This window comes from Erpetoichthys calabaricus, chromosome 14, assembly GCF_900747795.2.
Source record: "Erpetoichthys calabaricus chromosome 14, fErpCal1.3, whole genome shotgun sequence".
Classification (NCBI taxonomy): domain Eukaryota; kingdom Metazoa; phylum Chordata; class Cladistia; order Polypteriformes; family Polypteridae; genus Erpetoichthys; species Erpetoichthys calabaricus.
Genome location: NC_041407.2, coordinates 79282663 through 79303196, shown reverse-complemented (window position 1 = coordinate 79303196; position 20534 = coordinate 79282663). Strand labels below are relative to the sequence as shown.

General features: G+C 39.0%; 1 protein-coding gene across 1 annotated transcript in view; it reads left to right on the top strand.

Annotated features, from left to right (window-relative positions):
- Window positions 1-20534, top strand: part of crybg2 (crystallin beta-gamma domain containing 2) — a 154413-nt gene that overhangs the window by 127520 nt on the left and 6359 nt on the right. The window contains exons 10-19 of the mRNA XM_028820004.2: window positions 1-36; window positions 149-285; window positions 3364-3490; window positions 4605-4750; window positions 6656-6782; window positions 10707-10739; window positions 13258-13370; window positions 15079-15208; window positions 16236-16375; window positions 20276-20402. Coding sequence (XP_028675837.2) covers window positions 1-36; window positions 149-285; window positions 3364-3490; window positions 4605-4750; window positions 6656-6782; window positions 10707-10739; window positions 13258-13370; window positions 15079-15208; window positions 16236-16375; window positions 20276-20402 — 1116 coding nt within the window. The remainder of the gene's footprint in view (window positions 37-148; window positions 286-3363; window positions 3491-4604; window positions 4751-6655; window positions 6783-10706; window positions 10740-13257; window positions 13371-15078; window positions 15209-16235; window positions 16376-20275; window positions 20403-20534) is intronic.

The following is a 20534-nucleotide window of genomic DNA, read 5'->3' as shown; positions in this document are numbered from 1 at the left end:
GGTGAACCAAAGGTTGAAAATATCAATGAACCAAAGGTAAGACAGAAACTTAAAGATGATCAGCTTTCCTAAGCATATTTCACTTTTTGTGTAAGTGTCAAAAATGAAATGAAATGGAATGACATCAGCCTCTCCTATGTGGTTTCAGGTGATCATCTATGAAAAACCATACTTTACAGGAAAATGCAGAGAGGTATACACTGACACCCGGGACTTCATGACCCGAACAGATTCACAGAATGTGTTTATGTCCAGTGCAGGGTCCATTAAAGTATTAGGAGGCTGGTAAGCAGACTGCTGTTTTTCACTTGTTTTCCTGGTTTAGGATGGTAAGTTTTTAGAGATGAGTAGCCATTACCCAGTTTTTTATAAACGATTACTTTAGTATGCTGAAAAATAGAATCTTTCTGTTACATTTTGCAATTCAACATTTTAATGTAAGTTAAGTAGAAAGAGATGATGCAGTGAGGTAGCATGAAGCTTTTCAGATGTAGGTTGGACTTTTGTTCTGTTGGATTTCTTGAAGGGTCTCTCTGTTCCTCCCAGAGTCCAAAAATATTAGTGCGAGTACTTTTAGACAGATTGGTATTCCATTCTGAGCATATTCCTAATTTGTGTCTGTTCGATTATAGCTGTTCCTGAATCTAAAATGAAAAAGTGATTCTATAAATAAATGCTTGAAATGTTAATATAGGAATTAAATAAAATGTGATTTTAAATACTATAGATCAGCATTTCCTGACCTGTGGCTCATGGCCCACTGGTGTGCTGTGGTGGCATTGTAGGAGGGCTGTAGACAATAACGATTGGACTCGATTCACAGCTGCAGCATCACAGGACTATCGCGGCCAATCCAGGATGAAACCCCATTCACTGGTCTAATGATCACTTTTGATTCAAAGCTGCAGCATCACAGAGGATCGTGGCCGATACTGGATGACCTCCCCAACCCCTGCTCTGACAGTCATGCTTGATTCACCAAGGAGAAAAAGCACTGACGATCAATCTTGATTCATCCAATCCTCTGATGATGGCACAAGACTCCCCGACACTTTGACGATTGTTCTCGATTCACCAAGGGGGTCCAACCCACTCCTCATGCTCAGACTGTCACACTAAATTTATGGTAGTGTCAAATCAGTGGGTCACGAACACACTGGCATGTGTCGTGACTTCACAAAGTTTGGGAAACACTGCTACAGATAGTTAGGCACTGGCAAGCACAACTTTGCATTACTTACAATTACAAAAGGTGCTGAGTCTGTGTGTCCTGTAGAATCCTCCTCTGTAGGGACTATGTACATGTTTGTAGCACATTATTGGGGGATTATTATTATATTTTATCTGGATCATGTACGCCGTATATAAACATCTGCTGCTAAAAATAGAAAAAAGTAATACCCCTGGAGAATAACATTATAATTTGAGAAAATATAATTTATACATCACTCAACCATCCACATCCGGCACTCTCATCTCAATTCACAGTAATGCCTTCAGAATTAAAGTAGAAAATTCAGTTTCTCTATATTTGTGAATGTACAGTGCCCAGGAGCTATGAGTTACCAGCTCACACCTGTTATGAATGGTGACGCATAAAAATCTCAAAATAGTGGAGCCAGTCTTAGAAAACCATAAAACCTCTGACCTGCCCCAACCACTGATCTGTATCCACTGAGGCCTCACTCCAGGCAGCCAGACTTCAAACTCAAGAGGCAGACTTTCAGACCTGCACAAGCCAAAAATGGGGCACTGGCTTTAAATTTAAAAAAATACCTTAACATATTATTTAGAAAGGTGGAAGGATCATCGTCAAACCTTGGAGCCCACAATAACAGAACAAAGTGTCCTTATAAGTAAATAGTTTATTTAAAGAATTCAAAATAAAGGCTCACAAAAAGCAAATAAGGGAAGAATTTGCAAAAAATAGAGGCAAGAGCTGTAGCAAAAAATCTAATATCACGTAACAAAGACAGTACCTTTAACAAGAGCAGGGGCCAATAATCCAAGAAATTCAAAAGAAGCACCAAACCAGTAATTAAAATCAAAACTCAAATTCAGTGCAAACAGAAGCCTCTCCTTTTATGAAGGTGTGGGTGATCCTCCAACTGCATTGTCAGGTGGCACTGCCTCCATGAAATCCACTTTAAGGAGACAGGGTGGATAACTAAGACTGAAACGTCTCATATTTACGTAACACAAAATGGCAAAGTAATTAAACACAATATTAATAAAAAACATGATGTGACACAATTTCAATAAAGAAAAGTTAAAACCAAAAACAGAATTAATAGTAAAACAATATAAGATAACAAAAATATTAAATAAACAAAAAAACATATTCGAGCCAGTGATGAGACCATGGCTAGAACATATCAACACCACGGTCAAGTTCCTAATTAGTACATTGGAGTTTATGTACGTGTCAGCTTTCTTGGGAACTCTGGCTGCCTTAAAAGTTATTTAGGTCAGTGCATGGGCATGCATGGGTGTACCCTGGGACTCTCCACAGCTTCGTGGTGGGATGGTTCCTTCTATACTGCTGTGGTTTCTCATTTTTTTTATTACCACATTTATGTATTTTTTTTTCAATTTTGATCATGTGTCCTGATTATGTCACATAGTTTTGCATTTTTGGTGAGAGCTGTGAGGGCGGTTTCCAATGTAAGGTCCCACATGAATGTGCCAGCAGACTACATCACTGCCACTATCATATTTAAGGATGGGAGTTGCAGTCACCATTGGTGTAATCTTTACTTGAAGAACGACTATTCACTTGCCAGAATACCTTTGCTATTGTGACTGATTTTCTCTTGACCCTTCTTTTGCTTTTTTTGTTATTGAATCATTGCCTGCCTATAGAAAAAACAGAGTCTTGACTTTGTCCCACCTTAATTTTACTTCCTTAAAGAAAATAAGCCCTCTTCAAACAACAATTAATGCTCTTTTTATGAACACATATGCCTAACACTGGCAATGCTCACAGTCTTATTAATGTTCACTGACAAGATCCACATTTCATAATAAAAATGGTAGATGGCAGTGCAAATGTCTGTGTTGGATAGAAATGCTTTCTGTTTATATTGCATGTACAGTTGGTTAACTCAGTTTTATTAAGAGTGATAGTAAAAGAAATGGACCCACTTTATAAATCACCCCAGCACATTACACTACTCAGGGCTACAGTGAAAGTTAAAAATAAATGAGAAAAGACTTGCCAAGCAGTTCTAACTCTATACTTTTCTAATTTACAGGATTTGACAAATGTTGTTTTCAGTAAGCTTTTATGAAAATATTGACAATATACTATATTAGGTTATTAGTACACATGTTAATGGAGTATTTTTCTATTTCTGTCCGAAGCTGGGTGGGCTACCAGAAAGAGGGTTTTCGAGGACACCAGTACCTTCTGGAAGAGGGAGACTTCCATGACTGGAGAGTGTGGGGAGGTTGTGATTCAGAGCTCAAGTCTCTACATCTAATTCGAGCGGTAAGGACCTAAATAAGATTAAGAAATATTAACAGGAGGGGGTACTCTTTGTAACCCCCCACACACCAAAAGTAGAAAGGATGTCAAAAGTTTCAAAATCGATGTGCTTACTCACTGTTAAACACCCAACTACAGTAAATGAGTTGGAGCCAAAAGTGCAAAGTAAAGAGATTAAACCCGATGGCCACTCTCAGACCCAGTATGGGGGGCTCACACAACTGCTCACTTCAAAGTACTATTTAAGCACTCCCTTCCTAATGTTTTGTCTCTGTATCTCCTTCACAGTCTTTCTCTGCATTCCACCTCCTTTCTCCATTAGAGTACTAATCCCAGATATCGCAACTAAGAGACGACTATAAAACCCACTATCATCATCACTACCCATCAGCCTGCTTCTTGGCAAGTTGCAAGTCCCTCTGGTAGCTCACAGTGTCCCCGCATTTGTAAGCGTTCACTTGTCTTTAAAGAGATGGGTTTCTCAAAGTCACTCCATTCCCATTTCAGACAACCCTATGCTGCCTCCAAGCAGAACAGCAGGGGAGGGCTTTCCTTAACTTATCCTTTAACTGTGCAACTTAGCCTTTGCTTTCCCACATGGTGGCTACCTGCAGCCACTTGTTAGCTAGGAGGTCTTGTAACATCTTGTGGGAGCTCCCTGGCCATTCTCTCCATCTGACCAGTGACTCACTAGCATTTGCTCTGAAATGTCTTTTTGGCACCCAGGATATCAGTCTTTTGTCTACCCTTCCAGGGCTAATCTGCATACATACTGGATATATTGCCTCTTAGGGGTCTCGAAACACACACTGGTTATGTGCAGGACCTCTGATTCTTCCACTGTGGTTCTCTTATACCTCCTTAGATTCTGTGTGTAAGTTTTCTCAGTCCTTGCCCCTGCCATGAATGTTAGAAAGCATTTTAGTTATGTTATTCTTCATGACTTTGGACGGTACATGCGCATGATGGATTTATCTAACTGAACACCTCAAAATACAAGATTACAATGTAGAAATAGCACTATTTTAAATATGTGTAGATGATGTTCAGCACAAAGGAGCCTTGGTGCCTGGTAGGTTCATTTTTTGTGACCTTAAACTATTTTTTTTAATTATAGGATTTTTCAGACCCTGAAATGGTTATGCATGAATATAATAATGAGGACGTGGAAGTGCAGAGCTTTCATGTAGTAGAAGCCACACCAGATCTGGAGCTCCTTGGTTACAAATCAACGATCCAGTCCATCCATGTCCTCAGTGGGGCGTAAGTAGAGTACAGCAGTTCAAAAGGAGTGATTGAATGGTTGACTCCATTACAGTACTTGTTGATGTACATGCAAGTAAAAATTTCACTCTGCTTTTACAAGAATACTACTGTAATTAAATATGGCGAAAGTCAAAATGAGTGCCATATGTACTGCATGAAAATAAAAACAATTTGTGAATTTGTGTACTTCCCAGACTGGAAAATACTCAAAGTTTATTGACTAGTACAAACTTCTCATGCTCATCGCCACATTGTGGAAATGGCTGCTGTTTCATTGTTGCACCTTGGTCAGTGTTTGGCTGCTAGCGCGATTCCTCTGATATCACACAGTCCCTTTCTCTTACTAATCTGTACCTTCACCTCATACAATGAATTCAGAAAGTATTCACTTTCTGCACACTTTATTGTGTTGTAAATTTAATTTTAAATTTGTTGTTTTCATCCGTTGATCTACACTGAATAATCCGTAATGACAAAGTGAAAACATTTTCAGAAAGATTTGCAAGTTTATTCAAAATCTCTCATTCATTAAGTATTCAGACCGTTAATTCAATAATTTGTAGAAGTCCCTTTGGCAGCAATTCTAGCTTCAAGTCTTCTTGCGTAAGTCTCTATGAGCTTTGCACAGCCAACTTTTGGCAGATCCTCCCTGGCAGATCCCCTCAAGCTCAGTTAGATTGGATGGAAAGAATCTATAAATTGCCATCTTTAGGACTCTCCACACGTGTTCTATAGGGTTTAAGTTGAGGCTTTGGCTTGGTCACTCAAAGACACTTGGAGACTGGTCCCAAAGTCACTCCAGTATTGTCTTGGCTTTTTGCTTTGGGTCATTGTTGTACTGAAAGGTGAACCATCGCCCCAGTCTACGTCTGCATGAACTCTAGTGCAGATTTTCTGAAAGAACCTCTTTGTATTTGGCTGCATTCATCCTTTCCTCAATTCTTACCAGTCTCCTTGTCCCAGCCATTGAAAGGCATCTCCCTAGCATTATGCTGCCACCACCATTCTTTACCACAGACATGGTATTAAGCAGGGGATGAGCAGTACCTGGTCTTCATCAGAGATAGTACTTGGGGTTCTAAAGATTTCAATTAGCCTTTTAAACTGTGAAATACCTTTTACTCAAAATTGGATTCTATCTAGCCATTCTACCATAATCACCTGATTGATGGAGTGGTGCTCAGATGGTTGTTTCATCTCAGCTCTGTTACAGTGATCATTCAGCTACTGATGGCCAAATCTAGGAAGTGTCCTGGTGGTTCCAAATATCTTCAGTAATCACAATTATTGAGGCCACTGTGCTCCTGGGAACATTCAAAGCTTTAGAAATCATTTTATCCCCTTTCCATGATCTATGCCTCACCACAGTTGTATCATAGAGGTCTACAGGGAGTTCCTTGGACATAGTGGCTTGTTTTTTGTCTTGCCATCCATTGTGAATTCTGGGACCTTATAGACACATACATGTGCCTTGCTAAGCGATGTCTAATCAGTTCAGTTTGCCACAGGTGGACTCCAGTCAAGTTCTAGAGGCATCTAAAGGAGAACTAAATCAAACAGGATGCACCTGACGACAGTGTGGAGTACTTCAGCAAAGAGTCTGATTACTTATGTGAATGAGAGATTTCAGTTTTGGATCATTAATAAATTTGCAAATCTTTCTGAATTTTCACTTTATCATTATAGGTTGTTGAGATTAGACTGATGGGCAAAAATGGCAAATGTCCCCATTTAGAATTAAATCTACAACACAAAAAGCATTCAAAAAGTGAAGGCGTCTGAATAACTTCTGAATCCACTGTAGCTATTCATGTTTCTGAATTTAATATGGCACAACCTCTCTTTTTGTCTGTGAAACTGGCATGAAAACAATAAATGCCAGGCTGTCATTCTCATCTACAGGTGGATTGCATACTCTCATGTGGATTATTCGGGGAACCAGTATATCTTAGAAAAAGGGTATTACCATACCTGGCAAGACTGGGGAGCCAGTGACTTTAAGATTGCTTCTGTTCAGCCCATCTTAAAGGTGAGTACAGACAAAATGACTCAAGGAAGAAAAGAGTAAGAATTGTACAATAGAGGTGGCAGACAGACCATATGCTAAGTTTAAGTGGTACTGTTTCACTGGGTGTCACAAGGGTAACATTTCTGTGTTCTAAAAGCACCTTAGGTGTCATAGAGTCAAAATCATAAAGGTTTGCATTTTATTAAATATTTGAGTCACAGTCAATGATGTGTCAGTGGGTGCCGTAGAATTTGGGCCCCAGTTGATGGGATCTCAGCATTATAAACATCAACTCAAAAGTTACTTAAATCTGTGAGAAAGTGAGACTCAACCCTTTCCTATAATCTAAATAACTGTTACCATGTCCCTTAAACCTCAGTGTTCAGAGTCACAGTGACAAAATAAAATTTCAGAGGATATCACAGTGATGGAAATTACACTGGGTACTACAGGGTCAGGATGACAGTGCCTGAAATCTAATTAGATTTGACAAAGTTAGAATCAAAATGACTGAAATGTAATTGGGTGTCGCAGAGTAACTAAATGCTCTTAGGTTATTGCAGGGTGTGATCACTAGGGGACCATTACAGTACCCCAAAATTCAGACACAACCTTACAGAAACAAGTCCTGGTACAACAGAAAGGTTTATTTTGACAAATACCTTACAAAAAAGCTTCTTTAATAAATACAATCCCATACAGTTCTTCTTTTCCACTCTCTGCCACTCCTCCAATTCGCCTGGATGAGGTTGAGTGGCTTCTTTTATTTTGGATGTGGGAGTACTTCCTGTGCTAGGGTATAGCCCAATGGAAGCACTTCTGGGTCAATTGCAAGTCCCATAAAGTAGGGATGATGAATACCTGCAGCATTCCCTGGTGGTACCCCCAGAACCCAACAAGGCTGCCCTACAGGACTACACCTCCTCGAATGCCTTGAGGGTGTCTGTACAGGTAGCATCACCCAGGGTATGGTGCCGCCTAGCATGCTGGGCAAGCATGTAAATCTTTCATGTCTCCGCCTGACCTTCCATTACACTGGCCTCCCAGGTAGGTATTGTTCGTTGGACCAACCCAGCCCGGGATGCCAGTGTACCCACTGCCGCACTAGCATCTTCTACCTATCTTCTGTCTTAGGCAAGACAATCATTGCCCTGTTTCTTGTGTCATTGAAAGGTTGGCCTTACGTCCAGGTAAGGAACTCTGGGATGGCTGCCCATGTGCGCCGTCTATCACAAGGGTTAAAGGTATATATTTATTAAAATCTTATTGATTTCAGAGTCAGTAAAATGTCATTGGGTGTCATTGAGTCATAGTCACAATGACCCAGTTACCATTATGTCACATGAGGCCAGAGTTACTGCAAGTAAAAACTTGTTTATAAGCTTTTTGTCACTGCGACATTAGAGTATCATAGAGAGTGAAATCTCATAGGTTGTTTCAGGGAAATTAATATTTTAAGTAAAGAAAAGTTGTTAACACCATTACCAACACTGTCCTGCTCCACTGACAGACTGAGGAGATCGTTCCTCCCCCAAACTATGCGACTCTTCAATTCCACCCAGGGGGGGAAAACATTAACATTATACAAAGTTATTGTCTGTTTTTACCTGCATTTTTATTACTCTTTAATTTAATATTGTTTTTTGTATCAGTATGCTGCTGCTGGAGTATGTGAATTTCCCCTTGGGATTAATAAAGTATCTATCTATCTATCTATCTATCTATCTATCTATCTATCTATCTATCTATCTATCTATCTATCTATCTATCTATCTATCTATCTATCTATCTATCTATCTATCTATCTATCTATCTATCTATCTATCTATCTATCTATCTATCTATCTATCTATCTATCTATCTATCTATCTACAAATGGCAGCATCAGCGGAGTGTCTTTTATTACAGCAAGCTTTAAGGTGCCTCATCATGTAATCAAATCAGATCAGCATAACAAAACAAAGAATATGACAAAGTAACCGTCTTAATTAAGTTAGGTTTATTTGCATATCATAGTCAAGAAATATTGGTTACACAAATTAGCGTATAAATAAATAGTATAATCTTTAAACACTCCTGCATTTTAGTATTATCTAGAGAGAGAGAGTGAGAGCATGCACTGATACAGCATGATGGTGCACCCACCACATGACGAACCTCCTCAGGATCCCACCTCAGCACCACACTAATTTGAGTGCAATCCTGCCACCAACCCCTGAGTTCTCCTTGCAAGTTGGAGTACCTGCTTGCAGGGCTGGATGCAGGTTAATGTCATAACCAGGGCAGAGCAATTGCAGGTTAAGGGCCTTGCACAAGGGCCCAACAGAGTGGAATCACTTCTGGCATTTGTGGGATTAGAATTGTTAACCTTCCGATTGCCGACTCAGATCCCTAGCCTTAAAGATCCCAAAATAATTAAACAGCCTAAAAGTCTTTGGTAAATATCTGATTCACTGAATAGGATGTCTTGTATACAAATTCTCATCGAGAACAGAATGTTAATTGCTGTCATCTCATCATTTTTTAATAACGTGCTAGGTACAAATGTTACAGAATATCTTGGTTAAATAGCCATTTACAGTCAGAATCATTTTACAAATTAATACAACACATTTTATCCTAACTATTGTCGCAGACTAAAGTCACTTTTTCAGTGAAATCTCTTTGAATGTCATAGTACTACAGCCCTTTAAAAATCCAGTAATGTTTTTGAATAAAATGTTTTAGTGCTTAGTTGTCCACCATAGTCTAATGCCCTAGTGGTTTACATTTTCTGACTCTATCTGGGTCTGGTTCTTTCAAACTGATAAAACATCCATTTTTGCAATAGCTACTCTTAAAATAATTAAATGCTCAGTAAAACTTCAACCATGTTCAGTCCTGCTAAATCTAAATCAGGGTCTTGGGGCTGGAGTTGTTCCAAAAAATACTCTCCCCCAGGTAGGAAGCAACCTTGGACAACTCTATGGTCAGGTGCAGGAGTCACATACATAGTTTATACTTTCCAATTAACTTTGCTTAAACATCTTTGAGATGTCGAGGGAAACTGAGTAACCTGAACAAACCTACCTGGGGACCACATGTAATCTCCACACAGACAGTTCTCTGGCCAGGATTCAGATCCTGCTTTGGACTTGTGTGGTGGCAACCTATATGGTTTTATCTTTTGAAATATTATGTCATTAGTTTCATTACACGCACTTTGGAATTCTGTACATTTCCATATTGGGAGTGGCGCTGATTTATATCTATATTTTTTTACTACAATTTTGTCTTGGGCGCTTGTGATTTTTAACTACTTCCTTCTTGTTTAAATTTGGTTTATTTGGTAGAAGTAGTGATAGTGTTGTCACGTGTACAGAGTGAAATATGTATTTGTATGTCCAACTAGCATTCAACACATCACAACTCTCTGGCACCAGAACTTCATTTTAATAAAAAGAAACACAAATCAGCGTACACAATGTTTTTATGTGTACTATGATGTGATAAAGTATTTGCTTGCTGAGTCACTACAGTATATGATGATTTTATTCTTTTCTTACGACCTTTTCAAACATTTTGGTATTTATTTTGTCATATTGCTCAAATCCATACAGTTTTGTTAGAGGTTTCCTTCTAATTGTCACTGCAAACATTTTTTTTCTTTCCCTCTAAAGTACAATGTACAAAGCTTCAGATTACTTAGTCGCAATACTTCGGTATTGATTGTATTTTATTGATGCCAGACATTTACTTGTAGATTTTTTTTCTCTTTAAATTCCTTTTTGAGAACTCTCTCTATGAAAGGTGTCTGCTAAAATTAAAGTAAACTGTGTGACTAATAAATGCTTCACTTTTGTTGTCAGTACTTTTTCTTGAATCTGGTGGCTGCTGCTTTTAAATGTTTAAAGTCTCTAGAATGACTAAAAAAATAAACTTGACATTTTTTTTTCTTTTTTTCAGGCAAATGGAGACAGCCCTAGCTTCAAAAATAAGGTAAAATCAATTAGTGCTTTCCTAATGCAGAATGATGAAATGAACTGATTAAGAGTATGTTGACATAAGCCTCAGTCTACAATGCTGTATTTGCAAATCACACCTTTACTCTGTTGTTGAGGAAGATGGGTGATGGGATAAAAAGATGACTATTTAATATTCTTAACAAGAAGACCGTATGAATAGAATAGCGCCTTATCTTTTGGAGCATAAAGGCAGTCGGGATTTTCCCATCACATTTACAGCATTTATCCCTACTTGGCTCTAACCCAGATGTCTGCATTGAGCTTGTCTCAATGTCCTTTAATTTGTCCTTTTATAATGAACAGGCTAAAATAAGTCTATTACTTCTGATCTTCTGAACCATGATGTGACCTAGCTATAATTTCCCTCACTTTCATTTGTGGAGCAGATAGTACACTCTTAGGGTTGTTGCAAGGTAGAGCCTTTCCAGTTAGCAAAACAGATCGAAAAACCTAAATGGGATGCCAGTCCACCCTACTAAACACTTCTGCACACACCCACCCTGGGCCAGTGTAGTGGTACCAGTTATTCTAATGTGCACATTGATAGAATGTTAAAAGGAACCAAAGAAAACTTACTTGGAACAGATAGAAGTGTTCACCAGGCTGAGGCCTAGACCAAGATTCTCAGGATTATGACTCTGCTGTATCATAATGTCCATCTCCTTAACATAACATAGCATTCTCAGACCTGCTTGATCCAGTTCAGAGCCACAGGGTTATGATTACTGGCTGATGAAATCTTAAATTCAAGCTTGATTTCAAAAACTAGGCATAGAAACAATATTAGCTTGGTCCTGAACTCAAAGACTTCATGACCTGCACATGCTGAAAACAGGCCAGACTGAAAAAATATCACAAATAGGGAAGACTTTTCAAATTTAAAAAAACTCAGAAAGGCAATGAGGGGTATCATTGAACCCCTGATCTCAAATATCAAAAACAATAATTCTTAATATTTTCAAAATTTTATTAACAAAAATGTTCAAAAAACAAACTGAAAAAAAGCAGAAAATGATTTCACAAAAGCAAAACCTTTAAAGGGAAATCCAAGCAAAATCAAACCAGTACACAATCCAAATACCAAAACTTTGTTAAGAATAAACACAGAGATCATGAAGGTTTGGGGCAACAAAGTTATCCCTGTATATTCTGATGGAAAATAGATTGAAACAAAAAATCAACTCTTCTTCAGAAGGTTCAATCCATGTTCTCCTAAGATGGCGGTTTAAGTAGGACACCCATAGGAGGAGGCAGGTTCAGTAGGCCGGACACTGGAAGTGACATAACTGGATGCCAGTCCATTAATCATCCTCTCTGAAGGAAGGTAGAAGAGAGGCATTAGTTGACAGCACCAACACCTGGTTCAGAGGGTAATTAGAACTTTCTGTTTTCATAAGACAGTGTTGAAGGAGTTTCAATGAAACATGAACAAAGTCAGTGTTGCAATGGCCATTTTATGGCCTGCTTGTACTTTAGTGAGCCCACACCCCCTTGGTTAAAGATATAAAAAAAAAACAAAGAAAATTTACAAAAGTGTTTACAGACTAACCATACATAAAAATAATACAATATTTACAATCAATAGAAAGTAGCAAAATAATTAAATTCAACCAAATTAAACAGAGACAGGTATAGAACCCTGTTTGAGACATAACATACATGGGCTGGAGCTTATCCTAGAACCTCTGGGCATAAAGTAATGACCAATGCTGGACAAGGGTGACTGACCTTCACAGGACTCACTCAGGGACAATGTGGAATTATCAGTTAATCCAACCTGCATCTCTCGAGACTGGAGTACATGATACCATGCAAATATACAAACTCCATAGCAGGGCCTGAAGCCTGCTTCTTGAGTTTGGACCAACTCAAAATAAGTATTAAATAATAAATATTAAAAATCCGTCCTGCATTTTGACTTTTTTGATGAATGTACAAAGTTTACCTTTTTAAAACAGTAAGAATGGAGCATAAGCTTCACAGCAGTTACAGACCTCTCTATTTGCCACCTTCCTCTGTGGTGCATTTTCTCCACTTTGTTCATGTGGAGTCTCCTCTACCTGTAGCTGTAACCTCCTAAATTGATTCGTGACTCTGAATACGTTCAATCTGAGTGGCTTTGCTTTACAGTGGACTGGTACCCCCATCCAGTGTAGAAGTTCTTAGTTCTCTCAAGCATGAGCAGTAAAAAATTGCTTTTAGTGAAATGATGGATCAATGAAAAACAGCAGTGTTATATTCTCTTTTGCCAATTCAGCAGTGTGCAGAAGTGTGTTATAAAGAATGGCCCCATCACTGGGAATACTTCACCAATTGTAATTAGTCTTTGTTCATGGTGCTAGAAATGGCTGAGCAGTTAAACTCAAGTACAGTCACTATGTTTAATTAATCATCCAAAAATAAAACTTGGTAACAAGGCAGTGGAATCTTTTTTGTCTATTTGTTTTATTAGATATACCTTCTTAGCTTGTTTCCTTTGTATTTATTTTTAGATTTATCTCTTTTCTGAGCCCAGTTTCCAGGGGAACTGCTTAATGTATGACTCGGATCGAGCCTGTATCCCTGAATCGTTCAATCCCTACTCATTCAGAGTTGTGGGAGGCAGGTAAGTCAAAGAGGCACGTGTAGGTTATGAGAGAGACGGCCTCTAGTAACACATTGGCATCAGCACCAAAAAAGAGCTACACATCAGCCAGCTGTCCTTATTCCATGTCACACTTTCAAATTTGCATAGAGGAAAAGTAACACTGGAGTAGGGAATGATAATAAGCAACCAAGCATCCTGGCGATTGGCCAGTTGTAGGATGTGTTCCTGTATATTACCCTCCATAATTACATAAAGTCTGCTCCTCTCTGTGTGCCCTTCCTTCCCCGACATCTTTCGCTGGAAGAAGGAAACTGTTGGCATTGGACTGTTAAATCTCAAGGTTGCTGGTTCAGTCCTCACCTCTGGCTGGCAATGTGACCTTGAGCAATCACTCACCAGCTTGTTGTCCTGTAATAAAAAATATACATAACGAATCATAAATACTGATTTTGTAAGTTGCCTTGAATAATGGCATCAGCTAAATTTACAGTAATATTGGTAAAGGCCATGTCACATTATGTGACTTTTACATCAATTGTCTGTCATAGGTTTCATTTACATAATCATAACAAGTCTAAGGCAGTCTACAGCATGCTGCTGTGATGCCAGTCATATAATGTGAGATGCCCCTCAATTCATTCCTGCTTGTTTGATTTTGTCTTTAGCCGTAGGGGCGTGTTCTGTGTGCATGAGAGCTGACAACTAAAGAATGCTCATTCACAAGTACAGTCAAACTAATACGGCAATGGGAAATATGGAATATGAGGGCTTTGGACCTAAGAAACACATAAGAAGCTTGTCTGTCTGATGTCTCGTGTTTCACGTACCACGACAGAATGGAAAAAAGAAAAAAAATTTGGACAGGAGTGTCAGTAGTCTTTGCATCCTAGGAACCAAGTTACCCAAACTATTCTATAACATTTCAGTAACTATTTACCACTCTAATGCTGATCTTTCTGATCATAAAATAGGTCATTATGATAGCAATTGGCGAGAAGAATTCATAATTAATTGCATTATTATGGTATTTGAGGTTTCTCTAGAGTGCCTCTTTTCTCTTGCATGATTTGGCTCAAAAACTAATCAGCACATCGTCATCTCATAACAGGCTTAAGTTTCGAGTTTAGTATTTTTCCATCCAGCCGTTTTAGCTCTAGACAGTCCTCAAGAAACTGTAACACACAGACAGACACATACCCATCATTGAGATATCAATGTTTTCGGTATCACGGGAACCTAAAACGTCAAGATCCATCGAAAACTGAAGATTGAAATTTTTGATGAATCTAAAATTTTCGCTCTATCCCCATAGACGATAATGGTGGTGGAGGGCACAAAGCAAAAAAAGAGCCAAGATTGCCACTGATCTCGCTATACTTGTTAATCTTTCATACAGTATGGGTTCAGTCATGTAACACAGTATTGGCTATCAGAAAAAGGGGTGCTAGGAGGTCATCATGCAGTCACTAAACGTGAAATGGCCAGTGATTTTCAGTTGTACCAACTGACATAGTTCAGGGACGAGATCAGCAACTGTGGTCAACAAACCTGACATACACAATGACTTAAAGTTAGGTCTTGTGACCATGGTGTAAGGATAATAGTGGAGGTGCTGCTGCCACTCATGATAAAACAAAGGTGTGGTTAAAAGGAATTTAAAGATGGCTGACCATTGTTAAAATGCAGATTGCCAAATGAACAGTTCTCTGTGCTTTTGTGATTTCAGCTGGGTTGTATACGAAGGTCGAGAATTCTCTGGAAATCTGTATGTTTTGGGAGAAGGAGAGTATCCGAACTTTACCACCATAGGCTGTGCACCTAACGTCATCATCCGATCAGTCAAGATGATTCCCATTGTGAGTATACTTTAAGGACAGTAACATATTAGCCTATTTTATTGCCATCATCTATTTTGAAGGTCTAAGTCATCCATCTCTCTACTTTTAGAGCCTACTTTTCCTATTGTAGGGAAATGAGAACAAGGCATGAAGCAACCATAGACTGAATGCCCATTCCATCAGGGTGCAAGTACATGTACACAACTACAATAGTATTGGGCCATTTTTGAGACACCATCCAGCCTCATAATATGGATGTGGAAAGATCCAGAAATCCCTGCAGGGAACCCACTACGTAGTTGCAAAGAGAATATAAAACCTCCACATAGAGGTGACTTGACCAACTGAGTCAAAGGCCCTGGAGATATGAAGTAGTTACTTATTGTTCCAAAATTGGCAGTATCACACTGAAAGTAATATACATTTGGTAATAAAGTAATTAAAGAATTATTCCTAAATTTGAAGGTGATATTAGAACTAGGACTGAAATGTACACTTTAGAGCTCCAGAATCCAGGGTTCAAATTCCAGCCTTGTCACTGGTTGTATGTAATCACTTTGTCTTAGTGAGTTTTCTTTGGATACTCCATTTTCTTCCGACATCCCAAAAGCATGCAGGTTAACATCTTTAGGCCACTCTCAGTTGTGAAAACGTGCATGGGTGTATATTGTGTACACCACTCTGTACAGGGTTGATTTTTGCCTTGCTCCCAATGCTGCCAGGGAGGGCTGCTTCAATCCGCACTCTACATTGAATTAAAACTGAATGACTTAATAAAAAACCCCATAGTTAGCAGTAGCCTACTCTGAAAATCTCATACTTCATTAGAAGGAATTTTGCTTTTTACTGTTTTTACTTTTAAATCTTTAAACCGCAGGCACTTTAAGCTGTTTGATTCTAGGGATGAATAAAACATGCCTTTACCAAAGGAGAATTTTTTTTTTTTTGTACAAAGTATCAAAACAGGTTGTATTTAGCAAATGTATCTTGCCTTTAGCTCCAGGAGGCATTTGGGAGCTCAATTCTCTGTTTCATCATTCCCCAGGTGTTCTCAGAGTCGTCAATCTCCATATATAGCCTGGAGTGCTTTGAGGGGAAGGAAATTGTGCTCAACTCCGAAATTCAGAGCCTCCTGGCTGAGGGCTTCAACAACCACGTCCTGTCTGTGCGCGTCAAGGGAGGAATGTGAGTCCAAGTGGGCAGTCTGCTGTGGTGGATGTGCTGATGTCTTTAATGAGGACCACCTTTGGGGAACTGTGTCTTGAATGTGTATGTGAAGAGAATCTCTGAAAGGGTGTTGATGTATTTCACTACCAGCATAGTCCTGCAAATCACTCGCTTATTTCTTATGCTTATTTTTTTACCATTAAACACCAAGTTGCAGTTAGTGGTACTCTTTTATATCTTGACCTTCTGTAATAATAAAAATGCTAGTAAAATGCTTTGCAGAATTGTCATAAAATTAATCCCATTCCTTTGTTATAGTTTGACACTGAGTCTGCTTTTGTAAATTTTGAGTATTGCTAAAGAGCAACTGCACCTCTGCTTGTCGTTTCCATTCTTACTGCTTCTTCTCCCGCCATCTTCCTTTAACTGATTTTTTTGGTTGTTTTGTTGCAGAAATAATTTAGAGACACCTCTCCTCAAAATATCTACCTCCTCTTACTTGTGCACTTTCTTGTTAAAGCAGACCTACAGTGTAATGTCTAATACTCATTTACTCTGACTTTTCACAGCACTTTGGGGTATATAGCCTGCACTTCATTGTATATAATGTGTGCCCACCAGGGGGCACACCATCTCCCCAAACCCGACACAGACAGACATCAGGCACAAGTCCAGGACAACACAGGCTTTTACTGAGGTGTGGGAAACCGTTTCCTTTGGTTTCCCACCAGCACCAAAGCATAGTACAGCAAGCACAATCAAATCTTCTTCTCTCTCTCTTTCTTTGTCTTCTGCCTCCACCCTTCCTCCGGCCAGCTTCATCATTGTCGTCATCCTCCTCCTATTCCTCCTCCACTTCCCAACACTGGCTCCCTGAATGAAGGCAGATGCCATCTTTTATGCTGCACCTGAAAGTATTCCAGGTGGCTTGTTAGCAAGGTCCAAAAGCACTCCCAGAAGCCCGTTAAAGTAGGGCTCTGCAGCCCTGGGGGCACCCATGGAACCCAACAGGGCTGTGCTGAACTCTTAACTCCTGTGGAACCCTGTGGGAATTCGAGGCACCACTACAACCCATGGAGACTGCCATCTAGTACTCTGGGGAAGATAATGAATACTCTCTGCCCTGGTCCTTCCATTAAAGAGGTGTCCCAGCCTGGTAAGGTCCCCGGCCATCCCTCACAGATAATACTGTATCAGTTCTATACAGCCCACACTTAATTCTGTATCATGCAACTGTATTAACTCTATGCAACACATATTTTATTTTATATTATGTTACACTATAAATTCTATACAGCCTGCACTTAATTCTATATATACTGTATGTATATATGTATACATATATATATATATATATATATATATATATATATATATATATATATATATATATATATATATAGTATATATATATATGTAGTACATATCTCAATAACCTTAATTACCACAGAGTGATTGCATTAATGTCAACAGGCATGAAATGTTTTGAAAGACTTATAGCTCAACACATTAAAGCCAGCCTCCTTCCCTCCTTCGACCCTCACCTGTTTGCTTATAGATCAAATAGAAGCACGGTAGATGCCATCAGTACATCCCTCCATACAGTGAAGAGCCATCTGGAACACTCAGGATGCTATTTGTCATTTATAGATAGTGTTTATTTAATACAATCATCTCCAGCATACTAATCGATAAGCTGTATAACCTGAACTTTCCCCCTCCTTCTGTACTTGGATGTTCCTCACTGGCCGCCCACAAACTATTAGACTTGGCCCCCACAGCTCCTCCTCCCTCACACTTAGCACCGGCTCCCCTCAGGGCTGTGTGCTGAGCCCACTTCTCTATGCCCTGTACAATTATGACTGTACATTTTATTACTCCAGCAACACTATCATCAAGTTTGCTGATGACTCCACCGTGGTAGTTCTCATAACCAGTAACAAAGAGTCAGCCGAGGTGCAGAAGCTGTCAGTGTGGAACAATCTCTCATTTAACACTCGCAAAACTAAAGAGATGGTCATTGACTTCAGGAGGCACAGAGCGGAGCCAGCCCCTGTATACATCAATGGGGAACTAGAAGAAGAGCGTCACCTTCTTTAAGTTCCTAGGAACTTACATTTCTCTTGAACTGTCCTGGACAGCATGCACTCTGGCGTTGGTCAAAATGTCCCAGCAGCAACTGCATTTCCTGATACTTCTCCAGAAAGTGGAAATGAAGGAGAAGCTCCTATTGAACTTCTACCACTCAACCGATGAGAGTGTTTTATCATACTGTATTGCAACATGGTAGGCTGGCAGTACAGCAGCAGACAAAAAAGCTCGGCAGAGGGTAATATCCACAGCAGAGAAAAATCATTGGCTGCCCTCTGCACTCCCTGGAAGATATCTCCAGTGTCTGATGCCTCCGCAGAGCCAGAAAAAAATCATTAAAGACCATTCCCATCCTGGTCACTCACTGTTCATACTACTGCCCTCCAGCAGGTGGTACAAGAGCATTAAAAGTAAAACAAAAAAGATTAGCAGATAGTTTCTATCTTTGGGCCATCAGAATTTTAAATTTTAGGAACTCCTAGAACAGTTACTTTTTTTTTCCTCCATTACATATGATGATTACTTTAGTGAATAATAATTTCCTGTCCCTTATTTATCTATGTACTGTATTTTTTGTTATAGAACGTGTGCTTTTTATAATATTTATTTGTCTTTGTTTGATGTCCTTGCACCGTTTGCAGTTGTAACTTTTATAATTTCATTGTACTAGTATAATGGCAATAAAGGCTTCCTTCCTTCCTTCCTACATCTCTCACTATATTCTGCATCTATATGAAATTCTATACAGCCTGCACTTGAGTCTATATTATGCTACAATATCAATTCTGTATAGCCTGTACTTAATTCTTCATCATGCTGCTTTAGCATCTCTTTATATCCCACACGATATTCTATACATATATAGTACAATATCAATTCTGTACAGTCCACACTTTATTCTGTATCCTGCTACTGCATTAATTTGATCAGAGTGTCCTCCTTCCTCACTGACTTAACTAATGCACTAGTCCCCAGCAGAGTAAGTAGGAGTACAAGCCAGAAAAGCAGGCTGTTAATTCCGCTTAATGTTATACTGTAATGTTCAAAATATTAATACTGTTTAATCTTATATGCTAAAGTGAAAGCAAATCAAGATACAGTATGGCGATCCACCACACAGCCTGATAGTGCTAGATATTCACTCCTCCAGGTGGCTCTGTTCACGCATTGCTGTTCTACGTCTTTAACTCTTCTACTCTACATGTGTACTTCACTACTTAAGTGTGTGGTTCTGTCTCATTTATGGGGCTTGTAAATGTTGCCTGTCCCCAAGTCACTATTTGCATTTTTTTCTAGTGCTCATAAAACTTAGTTTACCATTCTCCAAAGATGTCCAGATTCGCCTTTCAGAGTTCATAAAACTAACTTTCATTTCTAAAGTCAAAAGCAAGACAGTTATAGCAAAGAATGCTTGTGTAACTTTGCACTCAGACCAGTAATTATGCACTTATTATTAACCAAGTAACATGCTGCTCAACACTCCTAAAATAATTTTGGATTTATAGTACCATAGAGTCTTTAACACTTTCTAATGGAAGTAATTACTAAAATGTTCAGGTTGTTCTTGTCTAAATACAAAAGCATTAACCGGCAAGTTCCATTTTGCTTATAACAAGCTGTTGTAGCATAGAAATGGCATAAATAGTCTTTGTTAAAGTCCTTATTCATAGTTTTAAATGCTGCAAGAATAGTTCTGCTCCCTCCTCATACAGGGTAAGATGTGTCATATTTTTCCATTCTAGTTTGATCATCCTGTGACGCTGCTGCTCCCTATAGTAACTGCGTTGTCTTGTCATTTGCACTCATTTTTTCTCGAATCTTTTTCAGATGGGTGGCCTGTGAACACAGCAATTACAGGGGAAGTCAGATTCTGCTTGAAGAGTCTATCGAGATCACGAACTGGCTGAAATTCAGTGAAATGTCCAAAATTGGGTCACTCTATCCTATTCGTCAGGTGAGAGCAAAGTTATTATAGTAGGTCAGATAATGAGAACCACTAAGGAAACGGAACCAATCTTTTTTTTTTAAATTTGGGTGTTGACGCACCTACATTATGTAATTCTTTAGGCTGCTCATAGTCACTAAG